The 20,967-nt window shown below is 41.0% G+C and overlaps 1 protein-coding gene across 1 annotated transcript; it reads right to left on the bottom strand.

The window, feature by feature from the left end:
- Positions 1–16,205: 16,205 nt before the first annotated feature.
- On the bottom strand, positions 16,206–20,606 carry Armcx5 (armadillo repeat containing X-linked 5). The gene is made up of 3 exons (XM_059249928.1): positions 20,289–20,606; positions 18,822–18,898; positions 16,206–18,491 (listed from the first exon to the last, which is right to left on the bottom strand). Exon 3 carries the CDS (start codon positions 18,233–18,235, stop codon positions 16,532–16,534), a length of 1,704 nt encoding a protein of 567 aa, XP_059105911.1. The 5' UTR covers positions 18,236–18,491; positions 18,822–18,898; positions 20,289–20,606; the 3' UTR covers positions 16,206–16,531.
- Positions 20,607–20,967: the final 361 nt, after the last annotated feature.

Genomic DNA, 20,967 nt, shown 5'->3' with positions numbered 1-20,967 from the left:
TGCATTAAAGACAACCACAGCATGGACCTGGAGTGCATACCTGAGACTGTGCAGGTCTTGCAGCTGTGATATTGGGGTATATCTCAGGTTAGCATCAGCCTAGGCTACCAAAAAAACATTTCCACCACCCTTCCTCTAACCTTGAGTGACAGCAATGGGGACTATTTCTCCCAGGAAAGCAATCCAAGTATTTTGCCTTGTAATTCAGTGGTGTGTTGGGGAAACCTAACACTGGACAAATCTTTACAATTTGTATTCATAAGCCAGAGGCCCTATATACAACTTGGTGTTAGATAGAGACTTGTGGCCCACCAATTATATTTCTACTCTGACAAACATAACCTATGGCTGATTACAGTATTCAAGGACCAGTTTGCCCCAGCAGTAAACAACCCGTACAACAGCATGGATCTGAGTCCTATTCCTATGGTGTGTAGGTCTGAATGCACTGTGGGCTGTGGGTGAGACTAAGCAATGTAACACTGGTGGCCACAGGACTGCCAATTGCATTCGTTCCCTAGCCCCAGATAGCACAACAGGGAGAAAGTAATTTTCCCATGAGGAGACAAAAAGGGAGCTGAGCGCCAAGTCACTGTAGTTAGATCGGGATGGTCCTTGCAGAGTAATTATGCTCTAATTAGGACAGAATCCCATGGTGCTTGAACACAGGGCAATGATCGTGAACAAGCCAACTGGGTCTACCCTGGCTCCTGACAGCCTTGTGGGGGACAGACTGCTAATTTTAGGCAACAATCCAACAACTACATATTTCGGACAAATTTGAGCTTGGGTCACCCTTTAGTGTGAAAACACTGAAAACAGCCTGGGGCTCAGCACTATAATATGCTGAAATAGTGTAAGTAGCTACAGACTCAGAGAAAATAAACAGCCGGCTTAGGATATCTACAAAAGATTTAAATAAAGCCAAATTATGAAGACAAAAATAAACACCCAATCTTTTAATGTACAAATATCATCGTATGCTAACAAGGATGTGTTCGGCTGAACTGATTGTGACTGCAGATGATTTTCTTCTGTCTTTTGTACACTTTTCTTATAACACACATGCTAACTTACAGTGTGTTTGTGTATGTGTGTGTGTGTGTGTGTGTGTGTGTGTGTGTACGCACATGTGTGCACTTTTTAAAACTTGGAAAAAAAGAACTTTCAGAAAACTGTGACCTCACTTAATGGTTAAACACAAGATGCCAAAACCAACCATAGAGCAAACCAACACTATCTGCAGTCTCAGATGGATAATTCAAAAGAGCTGTTTCAAGGAAACTCAATGACAGGAAGAAAAAACACAGAAACATGTGGATACTCCAGTGAAAAACTTAAGAGATGGAAGCAATCCAGAATTGGCAAAGAGAAATTCTTGAATTGCAAAATACAGTTAAAGAAATTAAAAAACAGAAAGAAGGCATCAAGAGCAGCACAGCTTAAACAGAAGGAAGAATTAGTGAGCTTGAAGACATGCTACTTGAAAATACACAGTTGGAATAAAAGGGTAGAGAAGAAAAATAATGAAGAGGAATGAAAGCGATGCTGGGATGCTGTAAGATGTAAGACATCTTAAAAGGCTATTTATTTGGAATAATGATACGATAAATAGATATAAGTTTTATTCAAAGAAACAAGAACAGAAACTTCCCAAACCTACATGGAAGAAACAACATCACTTTACAGTTAAAGGCTACTATCCAGGTTTAGCTCTATTAATCCCCCAAACACGTCTGAAAATCAAGCTCCTACAAGTGAAAGACAAAGATTCTCAATGCTGAAGACAAAACAAACAACACATAGAGGTGTGCCAATTTGTCTAGCAGTACACTTTAGAAGAAACCATACATGTAAGCAGATGATGGCAACACATTTTTTGAATTTTACTTATTTATTACTTGTAAGTACTCCATCTGCATGTACACCTGCATGCCAGAAGAGGGCATCAATCCTCACTTTAGATAAGTGTGAGCCACCAAGTGGTTGCTGGAAATTGAACTCAGGACCGCTGGAAGAGCAGCCAGTGCTCTTAACCGCTGAGACATCTCTCCAGGCCCTGGCAACAGATTTTTATAGTACTAAAACACTGTCAACAACTGTCAACCAGAAATACTTGCCTGGCTAACCTATGCTTTGAAATGAGAGATTAAAGGTATGTCCAGACAAACAAAAGTTGAGAAAATATATTTCCATCAGACCCACTACATAAGAAATGCTACAGAAATTTCTTCAAACTGAACAGAAAAAAAAAAAACTAGTAATGAGCAAAAAGAAAAGATGGGCAGTAATAAAACACAATGATTCCTTATGATTGGGTGTAAGGCCTACTCTATAGGAGGGAATCTATGCCTGGTATGCTAAGTCCAATTAACAACCCATACTTGAGGCAGTCACATGTCCAAGGTAAGACCTTACTACTGTTATTTAACTAAATTGATATAGAATCAAATTACCCTCTAAATATGTAGTGCTTATACCTAGAGTCAAAAATACTCTCAGCCTTAATCACAAAGGTCTCTTTACAGAGTAAGTGACAGTTGAGGGCTTAGCCCTAAATAAAACACCTACACTATACCCTCTAAGGCTCAGGGAAGGTTTTGGAAGGTGGATCGAATAGTAATAAGAAACTGAAGGTAAGGTAAAGGACTATGAAATGTCATCCTCCAGGCTCAAAACAACAATTGCAGTCATGAATGTAAAATAACTGTCCAAAAACAAACAAAACAACAAACCCCCCGCCACACACACACACACACACACACACACACACACACACACACACACACACACGAGTGTGGCTTAGTGATAAACTACTGGCCTACCAAGAGTAACACCCTGAATTCAAGCCTAAGCACTGCAAAAAGAAGTTTTTAGGAACTAAAATCATAAGGAGTATCTTTTCTAATCTTATTTAGTAAAATTAAAAATCAATGAAATCAATGTCAAGAAAAACTTTAGAAACTATACAAATATACAGATATTTCAGAACACAAGGTCAAACAAGATTTCAAGAAAGAAATTAAAATACTTCTTGAAACAAATAAAAATGAAGATAATGATGTCTTGTGGTGGTATTGTGTTCCCCAAAATATTGTGCACCCTAATAAACTTATCTGGGGTCAGAGACAGAACAGCCACTAGATACAAAGGCTAGAAAATGGTGGCACTGACACCTTTAATCCTAGCACTCCAGAGGTAGAATCTTAGAGAGTCTTATTAATAAAATCAAACCTGGGGCCAGTTATTGGGGTGAAATGCTAGATGGTCAGAGAGACAGAACAAGCCACAGCTAACCTCACCTGGCCAACTTCTCAGCTGGTCTTGTTTCCTCAGACTGGAAGCCTCTTTGTCCTCATATCCAAATGGCTCTCAGCTGAACTGCTGCTAGAAGCCTGAAAGCTTAACCAGCTAAAAGCTTAACCAGCCAAATGCTTCTAGTTTCTGGTCCTCATGCCTTATATACCTTTCTGCTTTCTACCACCACTCCCTGGGATTAAAGGCTCGCTTTCTGGGATTAAAGGTGTGTGTCACCATGCCTGGCCGTTTCCAATGTGGCCTTGAACTCACAGAGATCCAGAGGGATTTCTACCTCTGGAGTGCTAGGATGAAAGGTGTGAGTACCACCATTTTCTAGCCTTTGTGTCTAGTGGCGGTTCTGTTCTCTGACCCCAGATAAGTTTATTAGGGTGCACAATATTTTGGAGAAGGTGTGTCGCTTTGGGTGGGTTTTCAGGTTCCAAAAGTGTGGTGTATTGTGTTCTCCAAAATATTGTGCACCCTAATAAACTTATCTGGGGTCAGAGAACAGAACCGCCACTAGACACAAAGGCTAGAAAATGGTGGTACTCACACCTTTCATCCTAGCACTCCAGAGGTAGAAATCCCTCTGGATCTCTGTGAGTTCAAGGCCACATTGGAAACGGCCAGGCATGGTGACACACACCTTTAATCCCAGAAAGCGAGCCTTTAATCCCAGGGAGTGGTGGTAGAAAGCAGAAAGGTATATAAGGCATGAGGACCAGAAACTAGAAGCATTTGGCTGGTTAAGCTTCAGGCTTTCAAGCGGCAGTTCAGCTGAGAGCCATTGGGATGAGGACACAGAAGCCTCCAGTCTGAGGAAACAAGACCAGCTGAGAAGTTGGTGAGGCGAGGTAGCTGTGGCTTGTTCTGGTTCTCTGACCCTGCAGCATTCACCCCAATACCTGGCTCAGGTTTGATTTCATTAATAAGAACTTTTAAGATTCCTGTTCCAATGTCTATGAGATATAGAAAAAGCAGTAGTAAGAGGGAGGGCTGTAGTAACCACAGCCAATAAAGTACAGAAAAATACTATAAAAAATCAGAAAGAATGCAAGTAAACAACTAACCATTCACTTTAACTAGATGATAAATAATAAGTCAAACTCCAAATTACCACAAGGAAGCAACAAAGCATAAATAAATTAAATAAGGATTAAAGTGAAAAAGAGTTAGCTCTTGAAAAATAAAACAACAGGCTGGTGGGGTGGCTCAGAGGTTAAGAGCACTGGCTGCTGCTCTTCCAGAAGTCCTGAGTTCAATTCCCAGCCACCACATGGTGGCTCACAACCATCCATGAGACCTGGTGCCCTCTTCTGGCCTGTAGGCATACATGCAGGCATAACACTGTACACATAAAAAATAAATAAACCTTTAAAAAAAAAAGAAAAAGAAAACAAAATGAACCAAACCCTAGGTAGACTAAGGAAGAGAACTTTCAAATACAATCAAAAACTAAAGGGAAAGCATTACAACTCACACCACAAAATACAATGGATCATTAAAATTATTAGGAAAAAAATATGTCAACAAATTTGATAACCTAGAATAAATGGACCAATTTGTAGACATGTACACTTTTGCAAGATGGAATCATGAAAAATAGAAAAGAATGTATTAGTAGAGCCTGAATTACTAACAAACAGTCTACCATCAAAGAAAAGCCCAGGATCAGATGGTTGTACTGCTGCATTCTGTGAAACAATTCAAGAACTCATACCAATTCACCTTGTTATTTCAAAAAGAAGAAGAGGAAGGGATTGTTGCAAAGACATTATTGCAACAGGCCCCCAGACCTTATCACGACTGACTCCATGATGGAAGTACCATTCAGGCTATAAAACTCAGCACAAAACAAAACAAAGACCTAATCCATCAAATCCATAGTTCTGGGAAAGTCTCTAAATGTACTAATCTTGTTTTTTGGCTTCTGTAGTTTGACTTCTTGATAACTGTTCTTGTTAACGGAAGTATATCAACCCAGAATATTTTTTTCTGCTTAAAAGCTCACCCTGAGAAAGACTTGGTGTTACACTGGAATCCTGAACACCCAGTGTATTCGCTGGCTGGCTAATAAAGACTTTCTATTGGCTTAAAACCCAGTCTTCTCTGATTAAAACTTTCCAACATTTCTGGAGGTTTCACCAGAGACCAGACCTCAAGTCAGGGGTCTCAGAGCCTCTCAGAGTAAGTAAGCAAGTGGTGGACAAAGGGCTCCTAGGGTATGTATAACCAGGGCCCCGGGATAACTTTTGACCAATCACTACCTAACAACTTGGAGAAGTCTGACACCTTCACCCCAAAAAGAAACAAATTAGAAAGTTGACTGGTCTGTCACCTCTGGAGGTGGCCACCCCTGGTTATCTTTATTGTGTCTAAGTGTGTGTGTGCATGCGTGCGTGCATGTCTATGTGTTTCTGTCAGTTTTGGTCCTTTGAATTGACCAGTAGCTTCCTCTGATATGAGATCCCCACCTTGCTTAAGGCTTGTACCTCTTGTTTGGGATCTGACTCCTTTGGGCTCTGCCAGGTCATCCAAGGAACACTCCTATACATACAAAAGAAAAAAAAAAGCCAAAACCCCACAACTCTGCCTGTCCCACTCCTCGTGCCTTCACTTGTTTCATTGCCTTCACCTGTTCATGACCCTGGGTCATCCCTGGTTGGTCCCAGTCCCTGTGTGGAGTCAGAGAGAAGCGGAGCCTCTCATCCAGGGCACCATGTCATCTAAGCAGAATGCATACAAGGCGGGTTAAGTAGTTCCCTGAGGTGTGCATTCCCTCTACTCCCCTGCCTAAGCAGTCCCAGGGAAGCGGGAAAGAGGAAGTCCCACTTCCTCTTTCATGATTTATGTCTTCTTTTGAACTAATGATCTGTATAATTATAAAACTCAAAACCCAGCATTCTCTGAAAAAAGTAGAAAACCTGCCCTCGGCTGAGCAGGGGCAATCAATCACTACTGGACAATGCAGTCTGGACAGAATGCATTTTCCCTTCTGTCCAACACTGACCAAGGAGACTTTATACAATTTTGCTGCCTTATTAGAAGGATTAAAGTCAGTAAGTTGCTAAAAAGATTTCCTTTGTCACCTAGTCAGTTCCAGATATTAGAGAAGAGTTATAAAAATGTAAAGGTATGAGTAGGTAGGTCCCAGTGTCTGGAGGTAGCTCAAAGGGTTTTTAACAACAGAGAACTGATTGGGACAACACCTTTTGCAAAACTAGAAGTCACCACCACCTTCTCTGGTGATGAGACACAGTTACTTTTAGATATCCGGCAAAATTTTGGTGACTCACTTGCTTTTAGAAGAATATTTCTTAGCTGAAAGTTCTGCCTCCGATAAAAAAGATACAGTTAAACTATCTCTCAGTATACAACAAAGATTTCTGGGAGTATGAGCAGAAACCATCCTCCCAAGACTGGCCAATACTAAGTTCCTATAATTGTTCAACTAACCAGTTCAGCTACTCCCAGCCAGATTATGTAATGCCCAGTGATCCTGGAAACAAAAAGAGAACTTGCAGTCCATACTGCCTGGCTTGGAGATACAGGCATCCTTGTGCCCTGCCAGTCACCCTGGAATATGCCTCTCCTGCTGGGACCTCTGATTCTCAGGAGTCTGATTCCTCCAGAGAAATGTGTACACTGTCTTAGACCCGAAAAATGCATTCTTCAGCCTCCCATTGGCAGAGGTGAGTCACTTCATCTATATTTTTATATGGACAGACCCTGAAGGAGGTTACACTGGGCAGTGTACCTGAACTTCGTTGCCCCAAGAATTTAAAGATATTAAATGTTGATTTCCTTCCCTTCCATCAGAGGTTTCTGGGGACCATACTCTTACAATATGTAAATGACTTCCTCCTCCCCTCTAAAAGTAAAATAAATTCTAGAAGGGCCATTGAGGGACTGCTGCAAGAGTTGCAGACCTTGGGCTACAGAATTTTGGTTAAGAAAGCCCAACTTTGTACATCAGAGACAACCTATTTGGGCTACCAGCTGAGTGGAGGCTAAAGGTGTCTGTCGCAAGAGTAGGACTGCTGCCATCCTTCAGATCCCAACTCCAAAGTCTAAGAGACAAGTCAGAGAGTTCCTATATACAGGTGGGTTTTGCTGCATCTGAATACCAGTGTTTGCAGAAATAGCAAGGCCTCTCTATACACCAGCATAAGGTGGACACTGAGCTCCTAATCTGGACTGAGACTAAACAAAAGGCATTTGAGGCTTTAAAAACAGCTCTGACTTCAGCTCCAGCTCTAGCACTTCCAGATGTCTCCAAACCTTTATTTTCATCTGTTTGTTCATAAAACAAAAGACATTTGCCAGGTGATGGTGGCACATACTTTTAATCCCAGCACTTGGGAGGCAGAGCCAGGTGGATCTCTGTGAGTTTGAGGCCAGCCTGATCTACAGAGCGAGATCCAGGACAGGCACCAAAATTACACAGAGAAACCCTGTCTTGAAAAAAACCCACAAACAAAAGACATTACACAAAGTTTTTTTTTTTTTTGGGGGGGGCGTTGTTTCAAGACAGGGTTTCTCTGTGTAGCCCTGGCTATCCTGGAATTCACTCTGTAGACCAGGCTGGCCTCGAACTCAGAAATCTGCCTGACTCTGCCTTCCAAGTGCTAGGATCAAAGGCATGTGCCACCACTGCCCAAAATAAAAAGGGTTTTTAACCCAAACTTTGGGGCCATGGAAATACCGCGTGACATACCTATTCAAACAATTGAACCATGCAGCCACAGGATGACCTACCTATCTAAGAGCTATGGTGGCTACTGCTAGTCTAATGAAAACAAACAAACAAGTTAACTATAGATCAATATTTTATACCCACAGCATCCCAAGACAAGGTTGAAGCCCTCCTCTGAGGAACACCGATGTTGGCTATTTAACGTCTATGTGACTCAGTATCAGGCCCTACTCCTGGACCACCCTCAAGTCAGATGTGACAAACCCACCGCCATCAATCCTGCTACCCTCTTGCCTGATGACGACCTGCAGGTGCTCATCCATGGCCATCACAAGATGAAAGATGAAACCAGGTAGCTGGAAGCTGCAGTTAGTTACTTTAACTGGAATGCTTTGGGCCCACGTTCCTCAGCTCAGAGAGCAGAACTGATCGATCTAACCCAGGCTCTGAGATGGGGAAAAGGAAAGTTCACCAACATACACATGGACAGTCGCTGTGCTTTTACTACTGTGCATGTCCACGGTGTGACTGACAGAGAAAGAGGGCCTCTGACCAGTGGGGAAGAGAACATTAAAAACAAATGAAACCAAAAAATCTTGGCCCTTCTAAAGTCTACTTGGCTTCCCCTATGATGCTCCACTTTGAGGACATCAAGAAGGTGACTACCCTGAGGCAAGAAGTAACTTGACCACTGTCCTGGCTTCCTGACAAATGGCCCTAAGACCAGTGGGGCCTATTGCTATTCTGAGGACATACCCTGACCTGGTTGCCAGAGATTCCATGGTATAGCCAAGAAGAAATAGAAGATACAAAAAAGATGAAATGGACAGCTTGAACCCATAGGCTGATGGAGGACACCAGAAGGAAAGATCATTCTCCCAGAAACAACTGGCAGGACTCTGGGAACTGACCTTCACCAGGATACTCATCTGGGGTCCACTACGTTCCTCAGACAAAGGTATGTTATACTTAGACTGGACAGTCTAGCACAGGATGTCTCAGCTAGATACCAGGTTTGTGTTCAAGTAAATTCAAAACAGAGAGCCTTTACCCAGGAAGGGGTCTGAACGAGAGTCCAACACCCCAGCAAACTCTGGGAACATTGACTTCACCAAGATCCAGCCTGTCAGGGGAGGATACAAGTACATGTTAGTTTTTACAGATACCTTTCCAAATGGATACAACCATTCCCCACCTGGACTGAAACTGTTCAAATAGCAGCTTAAAAAGTTCCTCCAGGAACTTGTCCCCCATTGGTCCTCCCCCTAGCAATGAGGTCTGACAATGGCCTGCCTTTTATAGCCAAAACCTCTCAATTAATAGCTAAAGCTTTAGGGATAGATTGAAAACTTGATTGTGCATACAGACCACAGAGTTCTAGGCAGCTAAAAAAGGATAAATGGGATGTTAAAAGAAACTAATAAAACTCATATTAGAGTCCAGTGAAAGGTGGATAGGCCTCCTTCCTTTGCTTTGCTTTAGGCCTGCTATACCCTGTATAGGGAGGGATTTATCCCCTAACATTAAGTTTAGAAGACCTCTCCCACTGCTTCCCAGGCTCAGAGACCAGCAGTTCTCTATACAGGATATAAATTGGACTATCTGAGAAATCGAGCTGACCTCCGAGTATACCACCACTTCCCCTTCTTTGAATCTAGTAATAACATCTGGGTCAAGCAAATAGCCAAAGGGGCACTGGAACCAACCTAGAAAGTACCCTACAAGGTAATTCTCTCCATTCCTATGACTGTGGAGGTAGCTGACATTACATCATGGATCCATGCACCCATGTCAAGAAAGTGGAAGCCAGGGATGCCTCTGCCAAATGGATTATCTCTCAGACTATGAAACTCTTAAAATTAAGGTTTTAATAATGGGTCCCAGGCCCTTCCACTACTTGCGCCTCCCCCTCCTCCTGAGTCTTATGTTTGGTATGAATACAGAGTCATAGTCCAGTGTCCACTACCCTCAGGCCTGGACCTGGGAACTAAGGAAGACAGATACATGAAAGGTATTAGCTAGTGTAACTACAGAGCAACAACCCGTATTCATCTTGACTTTTGCTCACTGATACCTACTTTAAGTGTTCTTTGGTTGTATTAGAGAAAAGACAAATGTGGGAGTTTATCCTTTGAGATAGGAATCCAGAATTTAAAATTCTAGGCACGCCCTGCAGCTGGGTCCCCTAGTTGCCAGGAACAGGGGAGTTTCCACAGCAAAAATTGGGGTTGTGAAACAAGCTTCCTGAAAACACACAGATGAGTATATATAAAGAAAGCTCCTCCCAGGAAATGAACAATAGGAAAATATAACCCAGTGGCCATAAATTACAAATCTGGAAATTCTGTAAGAAAAGTTCTAGCCTTTGGAAAACCTGGGAAATCAGAATTTATGCCACAGGAAGAGACCCTAGGGATAGATTTAAACTGTTCCTGCCCTGGTCCCCATACCTTTGGGTCCTAAACACATCTTGAGCCAGAGTCCCACCTTCTGATGTCCAGGAAGCTGAGGGATTCCCACCCTACTTTCCACTCTTGATAAGGTCCACCACATAGTTAATCATTCCAGACAGAAATCAACCAGGATTGCTGGATATGCTTGGACACACATACACCCAGGTCCCCATACTACACAGGGAACTAACCAGAATGTCATCTCATTGTCTGACAAAACTCAGTGACTTGGGGACAGCCCAAATTAACATCAGGGGACTTATAAGGGGCTGGAACTTGTCTACTATCCAAAACCTTTAACCTAGGCACTTCCCTTTATTTGAGGCCTGCTATTCTGCCTTGTGGGTTAACTCATCTCGACAACAGCAATATTACTGGGCCCTTGAGACTACCTGGTGGGCATGTACTAATGGTTTAACTAAATGTGCCTCTTCTGATGTTTTCCAGCCTGAGAAACTCCTTTTATTCATCTCAGCAGACAGGTTGATAAGGACCAAGAGGTATTAAACGTTTCCATTTCTGAATTAAAACAACAGTTAGACTACCTTGCAGAAATGGTCCTATAAAATTGGAGAGGCTTAGACATCTCATGAGATAAAGGAAACTATGTATGGCTTTGGGAGAAACCTGCTGTTTCTATGCTAATTGATCAGGAGTAATAAGAAAAAATATTGCCATAGTTGGAGAAAACCTCAAAAAGAGAAAGAGACAAAGACATATCAAATAATTAGTACCAGTCTCTGTTTTCTTGGTCCCCCTGGCTAACTACTCTACTACCAGCAGTGGCTGAACTTTTAGTACTCATTCTGATTGGATTAACAGCAGGACCCTAGATCTGAAACTATATGGTCAATTATGTATCAATTCCGTAAAATTAATGACCCCTAGGACCAACTACACCTCTTTAAAGCAGGAGGGGCCCACAATTTGACTCATTCACTAAGACCTGTGGGGAAAGTAACAGAGCCCCAGACCTTAGTAGGCCCCAGACTTTAGCACAACTGACTCCATGGTGGAAGTACCATAAAACTCAACATGTAGATAGCACCACCTGCCAAAACAAAAACAAAGACCTAATTCATCAAAGTCCAAAGTTCTGGCAAAGTCTCTAAATGTACTAACCTTGCTTTTTTGCTTCTGTAATTCTGCTTCTGGCTAACTGTTCTTGTTAACTGAAGTATGTCAACCGAGAACATGGTTTTTGTGCTTAAAAGCTCACCCTGAGAAAGGTTCAGTGCTACACTGGGATCCCAAATACCCAGTGTAGTCACCAGCTGGCTAACAAAGGCTTTCTATAGGCTTAAACCCATGTCCATGAGGTCAGCATTATCCAGATGGTAACACACAGACAAAACTACAGGCCAATATATGATTGATCATTACAGATGAAAAAATTCCTCAACAGAAGATCAGCAAATTAAAATTTACAGCATATTTACTATGACCAAGTGGGACTCATTCCACGAATGCAAGATGGTCCAATGTATTCAAATTAATAAACTGAAAAACCACATCAACAAAATGAAGGACTGTAAACCATATCATCACATCAATGTGGAAAATACATTTGATAAAATTCAACACCCTTTCATGATAATAGAACTGAAAAATTGGGACTAGAAGGAATACACTACAACATAATAAGACCTTTATAATACGACGATAGCTAACATTAAGGTCAAGGAAATAAACTGAAAAGACTTCTAAGTCCTAGAACAAGAGAGGGATGTTCGCTTTCACTACTTTTATTCAATACAGTGCTAGAAATACTAGCAAGAGCAATAAGGACAGAGAAACAAACATTCATTCAGGTTGAAAAAGAAGTCAAACTGTTGCTGTTTGGAGATAGCATGATCTTACATACAGAAAATCACCAAAAACAACTAAAAAACTATTAGAATGAGCGAGTACGTTCTGCAAAGTTAAGAATATAAAATTAGCATACAAAAATTACCTGAAATAAAAAACAAGAAAGCAATTCCATTTACAATACCTACAAAAGTAAAATATTAAAAATAAATTTAACCAAATATGTAAAAGATCTCTATAGTAAGATATATAAAACACTAATGAAAGAAATTGAGAAGGATGTAAAAATATGAAAAGATGTCTGTGTTTATGGATTGGAAAAAGCAACACTGTTAAAATGTACTAGCAAAAGTAATTTACAAATCTGATTCAAACCCTTTAAAAATACTACAGATGTTCTATACAGAACTAGAAAAAAGCATTAATAAAAATCACATGAAACCACAAAGGTCCCCAAGAAACCAAATATATGTTGAATAGAAATAAAAAAAAATAGGAGGAACTATAATTCCTGACTTCCAAACAACTGCAAATCTAAATTGATTTTTTAAAATATTAGCATGGTCTGACATAAAAAAAGTATTCGCAGAACAACTTCAAATAATAAAGTCTAGAAATAAGCCTATGCATCTACAATCAACTCTTTTTCAACAAAGTTGCTAAGAACACATAATGGAGAAAGAAGAGTCTTTGTAATAAATGATGCTGGGAAAATTTGATAGCCACAGACAGAAGAATCTCTTGAAAATTATAAACATCAACTATCTCTCACCAACAAAAAAGCAATTCAAAATATATTACAGGACTATGTATATGACCTAAAATGATGAAACTAGAAGAAGAAAAGTAGAAAAATGCTTTAAGACACTGGAACTGACAGGAAATTCTAGGAAGGATCATAAAAGCGCAAGAAATAAAAGCAAAATTAAAATGGGGTTACATTACACTAAAGTTTCTGCACAATATAGGAAACCACAGAGTGCAGAGACAGCCTAAGAAATGGCAGAAATACTTGCAATTCTCACATCTGGCAAGGGTCTGATATGCAGACTATATTAAGAACTGTAAAAAACTCAGAAAATCCTCCCAATAATCACATTTAAAAATGAACAAATACACCTGAATAGGCATTTACCAAAAGAAGACAAACATACAAGTGGACAATAGGTACATGAAAAATAAGCTCCACACCACTAACTTTCAGCAATAATTGCAAGCACAATGAGATGCCACCTTACACCAATGAGCATCGCTATTATCAAAAAGCTTAAAGATAAGATGTGCTAGTGAGACTAGGGAGAAAAAAATATTTCACTCTGTTCATGGGAATGCAAGTTAATATACAAAGTATGAAGAACAGCATGGAGGATCCTAAAAATATATCAACAGAACTACCATATGACCTAGGAATCCCACTATTAGGAATATTTACAAAGGAAATTAAATTAGTATGCTAATAAGTCATCTGCACTCACATACTCAATGCAGTACTGTAATTCACAATAGTTAAGAAATAGAAAAAAACCCTAAGTATTCAAAAATTGATGAATGGATAAAGTTGTGGTTTATGTACAGGATAAAATATTACTCAGTCATAAAAGTCATTCTGCCATTCCTAACAACAGGACTAGAACTGGAGATCAGTGTGTTAAGTGAAATAAACCAGGCACAGAAGGACAAATGTCTTATCACCTACACATATGTGCAATCTAAAAAGGTTGCTCTCAAGGAAGTTAAGAGTAGAATTATTGTTATAAAAGGCTAGGGAGAGTATGGGGGACAGTAGTTACTAAGTTTCACTAGGAACTAGAAGTTCTGGTATCTTCCTATATGGGAGGATAGCTATAAATAACAATAATGCACTATATTTCAAAAACCTGGAAGACTTTTAAAGTTTTTAGCAGAAAGAAAAGATAAATGCTTCAGATTTGAAACCTCATTTGAAAAGTACAAAAGCTATACATATACTAAAATACAGCATGTTAGTCCATTAAAATAGAAATTCATGTATTTATGTATCTACTTAAAAGAAAACTTAAAAGGTAGAGGAAAATAACAAGTATTTTAAAAGATGTAGACACATTCAAATGACCATATATTGATGATAGGAATGCAAAATGGTATATCCAGTGTGGAAATCAGTTTGGCAATTTCTCAAAACCTAAACAGAATTATCATCATGTTGCCAAGCAATTTCACTTCTAAGTGTATATGCAAAAGAAACTGGGGACTCCAACAGGTACCTGTACTCCAATGTTCATTGCAGCACTGGTCATAATAGCCCAACTGTGGGAACAACTAAAGTGTACATCAGTAGATGACATGTCAGAAACTTAGAGATGATTTTTTACCTTCAAAATTACCACTCAGGCAGGAAGACTGATTTCTTTCTTCGGCACCAATATATACACATATCCCAAACTCACCCTTCTCCTTAGCTGATACTGGAAAATTCCAAGCCATCAACTGATTGTGTACTCCACAGGGCATTTGAGATATAGAATGTTTCCAAAGGATTTGGTCCGACTGCACTGTGAAGAGCTCCACTGAGATAAGTACTCACAGCAGGTATTATAGGCTAGGGGACATCTGTGGATTAAAAACAGTTACATAGAACTTCAAACATCTTCTAAATTAAAGTGGCACATTGCAAGAAAAAAGCCCACTGCTTTCCCTCCTAATTCACAAATATGGACAACTATTCTTCGTTTTTATTTCTAGGAATATGAAAAATAGGTTCACATCTGACCTCCATAGAAATTAAACCAGGACTAGCTGTTAAAACTTAGAATATAGTCCAGCATGTTGATATTTCTTATTAAGACCTTTCCCAAATACATGAAAAGTCTGGAAAAGGTGGGTCAAAAGAAAAATCACAGCCACATTCCTGTACACACACACACACACACACACACACACACACACACACACACACTCCTCCAGAGATCATCATCTCTATTATTCCCAATTTTGGGCAATAAATTGAGAATAACAGTAACAAAGGATCTGGGGAGTAAGACAGGCAGACAGTATCAGATCCCAATCTATACCTGTTGCTCTTTACCACAACCCTCTGCTCTGAACCAGTTTTTGTTACATAAACAGGAAGCTGAGGTAGAATAAACAACATGGCTTCAAACAGTACTGAAAAGAAGCAGGACAGTGAGAACAGGGAAATTAATTTCTTACTAACTACACACTAAAGGACTTTGACATTCTGTGGTTGTCACACATACGGCCATGCCCTGACCCTTAAGAATCAGCACAAACAAGGGGCTGCCATCAAGAATAGGTAAAAATGACCAAGTCAAATGTATTGGGCAGAAAATAAAAGCAAGGATGAGAACCAACAACCACCAAATTTGAAGAAGTGATATTAATAATCAGCTTCTGTAGATGATCCCAAGCCCTCCTCTGAGGCTCAGGACTCCAGGGATAGAAAACCTCATTGGAATTAATAAATCTGGTATTCCTGGATAGGGAGGTTGCTAATATGGATACAATGTGGCTGTGTCCCTTTAGAACTGCACTTCCCACAATCGCCCATAATTTAACTGAACTGGCTGAGAAGCAGAAACTCTCTTGGGGATTGAAAACTTCAAGGCATCCTGGTGAGACATCAGATGTGAAAGGGTTAGTACAAGTTCTTGAATTCAGAAGAGCATGAAGGCATCTGTATTCTCCTCCTACGTCTGTCATCACCCACTTCCCCAGAGCTGTCAAAAAACCCTGCCATCTACAACCTCCAGACAGCCAGAAGCATGGTCTTGTGTTCTTGGTCACGGAATGATTTATTGTATTTCCTGAACATGTTGGAACTAAAAGAGCTGCCAATTTGTGAACCTGTTTGTGCCACCCCAATGGAAACTGGATAGACAGTGATCATGGCTCTTTATATTGTTCATCTGTGACTACATTTCAACTGAAGAATTGGGACAATGTTTTCATCAGGTTTAGCATGCAGCTTTATTAAAAACACGCAAATGGAATACGAAAATACACTCATATCAATATAATGCACAGAAATATAGCTTATTTAGGATGAATAGGTTCAGTACCGGGTTACATTACAGATACCAAAAATACCTCAATTTATATTATATATAGCACAATAAAAACCAGCAAGTGTTCAATCTCTCAAGATGACTAGCATCCATTAAATTGCTTCCCTCAACACAGAGAGCATAAGTATCAAATTTATAATTATAATATGCATTAGATTTATATTGGAAAGACAAACAATGCTCAAGGTTTTGTGAGAATATACAGCTATTCAGAGTTTGAGTATTAATCGAATAACTTTATCTCTCACATCAGGGTCACTATGGTCTGCTAAGTCTTGGAGTTTCTGGTCAAACTCTTTTGCCTCATGGAATATGGAAATAAGTTCAGATTTAGTGAACATTTCCTTGGTAAACAGCTTTGCCCTTTTTTTGAACTGGAAATTTATATTCTCGAATATTTCAATGATATGCAGAATATTAGCCTTTGACTCATTCTTGTGAAAGTGGGAAACCAGTGATGACAACACTTCAGCACTGATCAGTTCTCTTGTATTCGCTTGATTTTTTGACAAACATAAAATAACTCTTAAAATCTGAAACTTGATTTTGACACTTCCTTTGTTTAACAATGAGATGAAATATCGAACATAACTGACAATCACGTGGTGATACTCGAATTTCGTACTCAGGCTCGCTAACAGTTTCAGTTCCTCCACTTGTACAGAGCAGTTCAAAGGACAAGAGAGTATGTCCCTACAAACTTTATTTACATGTGCTTCATCCTCTTTTGCTTCTCCAGAGGTGTCAGTGCTCACATTCACATTTATATTTTTAGGGTATCTTTTAGCATTTGGATTATTGACAAAATTTTCAATCATAACAGTAATACCAACATCATGAACGATATCTTGAGTAAATGGGTAAGCGGGACTGATGCCCATTATCATTGTAGCTATCTCATGAATAAAAGGATCTCTAGTTAACCTAAGGAGGGCAACAAGCTTATCAAACTCTACAGGCTCTAAACTAAAGGTACGCGATTTACAGCGGCAGGCCTTCGGATTGGGTCCATACTTTTCTCTTTCCCGGATTTGCTCTTTTACTTCAGCTAAAGTCTGGAAGTAAGGTCCTTCAAAAGGTGGAATCTTGGTCAACGGTCGAATACCCAGAGGAGTTTCAATTAAGGTCGCAACCAGAGTCCAGTTCCCTTCTGGAGGTAAAGTTTTCTCGCCTTCCTCAACTGGGACCAGGACAATAAACCTGCCCCTTGCCCATGCTGCTGCTTTTTTTTTTAAAGTAAAGTCGAATGTGTCCTCTGGGGGTTCGGGTTCTTCCTCAACCTTAGGTGGGGGCTGATAAACTTGAAGAGGATTTTCTTCTTCAGGCCAGAACCAGGACCCTACACTAGGCTCTTCTCCAGTCCAAAACCAGGAGCACACATATTCTTCACCCTCATCAGTGGCGTTGATGACAATACTCGCTTTGTCCCCAGCCCCGGATCTGACACAGGTCTCTTTTTTTACCTCAGATCTGTGTTTCATACTGCCCTTATCTCTAGCCTTGGCAGAGCCCTTGACAGATGCCTCAATACCAGCGTCAACCTTGACTTCAGACTTGGTTACAGTAATGACCACAGACATAGAAGAGGCATCTGACTTGGTGTGAGGCACTAGCCCAGGCTCTGCCAGCTCTGTCTTAGTCTGAGCATTGACTCTAGTAGTAGTCTTATCTTTCTTTTTTTTCACTTTCCATGTCACAGTCTCAGGCTCAGTGTGAGTCACTGTTTGTCTCCTGGCCACTGCTTCATCCCTAGCCTCAGCCTTGTTCCTCAATTCTTCTTTTGGTTCTGCCTCAACCACTTTCTTGGTCTGACTCTTGGCTTTTCCTTTAGCATTGGCAAGGCTTTTGCTTCCAGGTTTTAAGGTAGCCCCCGACTCTTCTCTAGCTTTCCCTTTACTTTTAGAGCCAATCATGGTTCAAGACAAAGGCAAAGTCAAACAAGAAGCCCCTATCTCAGCCTTGCCTGAAAGTCAGCCCCAAGTTGGTGTTCTCACATAAAGTCCAGTAGTCATTCGGCCCCCTTTCCAACTACAGTTTCGGCCAATGATACAGACAGCATGCTGAGGAAGCTCACTCAAGATAAAGGATAGCTGTGCTTGGGCGCAGGCCTGTGGAGGGTGGTGGTCTTCAGCCACTCCAAGGCCACCAGATCTGTCACTGAAGTTGGACCTAGGGGTGGAGGAAGGAAATGGGGCTTTAAGTCTCTTCCAATGTTTTTTTTCCTCATGCTGATTAGCACAGAGAGATATTTACATACGGAAATTCAGTGCTCTATGGGAGAGAAGTAGACAACTAGCAAACTCCTTCCTTTCATTTCACCCACTGTCTACATCTCCATGTGCTACCAATTGTCATTCCAAACAGTAATAAGGTCAGGGAGAACAGGAAAGTTGGATGGACAGGAGAGGCTCTGGAATCCCTAGGCTGTTTCCTGACCTGGGATGGAGCCAACAAATCTCTACTATTCTATCCTCAAGGAGTCCCCATAGTCATACTAACCTGCACTGATGTGAAGTAATTTTCTCCTCCTTTCTTTGCTTCCACTCGTGACAAGTCCTGCAGCAGATCTGGTAGACCTACAGACAGACAAAGAGGACAGAGAACCTAAGCTCTTGGGACACAGACCTTGATTCCTGGCCTCTAGTCTTGCCTTTTCAGACAGTTTGTCTAGCTTTTCCCTTCCTGGTCTTCCTCTCCTCCCATTTTCCTCTTCAGTGATTGTTCTGGTAATTCCCTAGTTGAAAATTAGATAATAACGAAGTGTTAGAGCAGGACAAGGAAGAGGGCACAAAAGGGAGATATCTGCATCCTGTATCTATCTCCAAAGTATACTAAGACTCCTAAGTATCTATAGGTACAGCTTGTATCTATCTCCAAAGAACACTAAGACTCCTAGGACTCCACAGACCAAGTAGGGGTTACTGATAAACTGACAAAACAGAAGGATACAATTTTCTAGTCTCAGTGGCCATTGTGTCTCTAGCTTCACACCAACCTGTGAAGCTTCATTATTTCCTAGCTTCCAGGTGGGTTCACAACAGTCAACAGTTATACAAACCTATGACTATATCTACCAAGGGAAATCCACAAACAGGAGAACATAGGTAATGAGTCTATTTTAGAAAACAGCACCTAAGGAATAAACGCTTTCTGGATATAGATACTTGTTTGGCCAAGAGTTCTCTGATTGCCTTTCTTTTGCCACCGCCAGATGCCACCCCCAAATCTCCACATTCCTCTGCTATGTTCTTAAAGCTTGAAATTTTCCATGAAGACAACTAAACCATCCCTGCACGGTCGTAGTGGTATCAGTAGGGATGAACGCCTGACAATAACAGGAAGCTGGGAAAATAATGAATAGTATCATTTTCAATTTTCTTACAGGTTCTTGTGAGTATTTCTCCTCCCCACAAACCTATCACGTTTTGTAACATAGCTGGAGTTTTTCCCACTATACAGAAACCAGGTCAATTTTGTTTATCTTCTCCCCCCCTCCCCTTTTTATCTGATGCCCTGAAACGTCGAGAATGTAAACGGGCAGCACATCTACAAATAAATGTTTGATAGCCCCAAATCAAAAGAGCAAGATGTGATTAATTAATGGTCAGATAAGTAACCAGAACATGAAGCAATCTTCGATTCCAAGACTTAAATGTCCCCACATTTAAAACCTCTTTGTATACTCCCTCCCTGATTCTCAAGGCTCCTCAGACAATTGCCCTAACCAGAACGGCAGCCCTGCCTCCTCTGATAAGTACGCCATCTCCGCATGATGCCATTACATCCATCTCCCTTCCCAAACGTAATCGGAAGTGAGGCGAGTTTATGGAAACGTAGATAGCTTTTTATCATCCCTAGTCTCGCTCTCTTTTTTCAACACCCGCCTCCTAAAACCAGGTCACATATCCCGCACCAATCTCAGAACCCGCATTCACATCCCCAAGCAATGCCCTCCTTCTTACTAACCTGTTCCGCTTGAATCGGAGGCTGTTTTCTTATTTGCGGGTCTCCGGAGGTGTCTTGCCTCACAGAAAGGAGGCAGGCAAACGCAATCGGCAGTCAGGTGCAGGGAGCAGAGACAATGGCGGCGACTGTATTTAGGGGCTGGCCGAGCACTTGCGACTTAGGACAAAATGCTTACTTTACCAGATAAAGGGCCATGGTTAGCAAACCACCATCACCTATCGGCACCCTCCTCTCTTCCAGGTGCCTAAGGCTCCTCGAGAACCCTCTGGAAGCGACTAAACAACATCCACCCACATCCGCCGGGACGCACTAGGCGCGGCTACGTCAAGTTACGGAAGCCCGCAGAGGGAGGGGCTAGAGTTGTTAAAGGAGATCCGGCTTAGGGAAGTGGAGTGATACACTACTGCCATTCATAGATGGCTCCGTTTCTCCCACACTGCGACACTAAGATTCTGGTGCCAAACTAGGGAAAAGAGCGCAAAACATCAGAAAGTATTACCGAATGTCTGTATTAGCTTCCCTCTTAGCAGTGCCTCTCACCAAGCTCACCATGTCTTTCCTTTGTCATGGAATGCATATGGTTCATGCGGTTTTCAGGCTATGGAGTCGGGAAAAGCTGTGGCTTGGCAGTGCGGAAGGATAGCAAAGAATTCTAGTGTTTACACGTTCGTCACTAAAC

This window comes from Peromyscus eremicus, chromosome X (assembly GCF_949786415.1).
Source record: "Peromyscus eremicus chromosome X, PerEre_H2_v1, whole genome shotgun sequence".
Classification (NCBI taxonomy): Eukaryota; Metazoa; Chordata; class Mammalia; order Rodentia; family Cricetidae; genus Peromyscus; species Peromyscus eremicus.
Note: the sequence above shows the minus strand (reverse complement) of the source record. Positions and strands in the feature narration are given on the sequence as shown.

Coding starts and splice junctions, on each gene's coding strand:
- Armcx5 (XM_059249928.1), bottom strand. CDS start 18,235: ATGATTGGCTCTAAAAGTAAAGGGAAAGCTAGAGAAGAGTCGGGGGCT.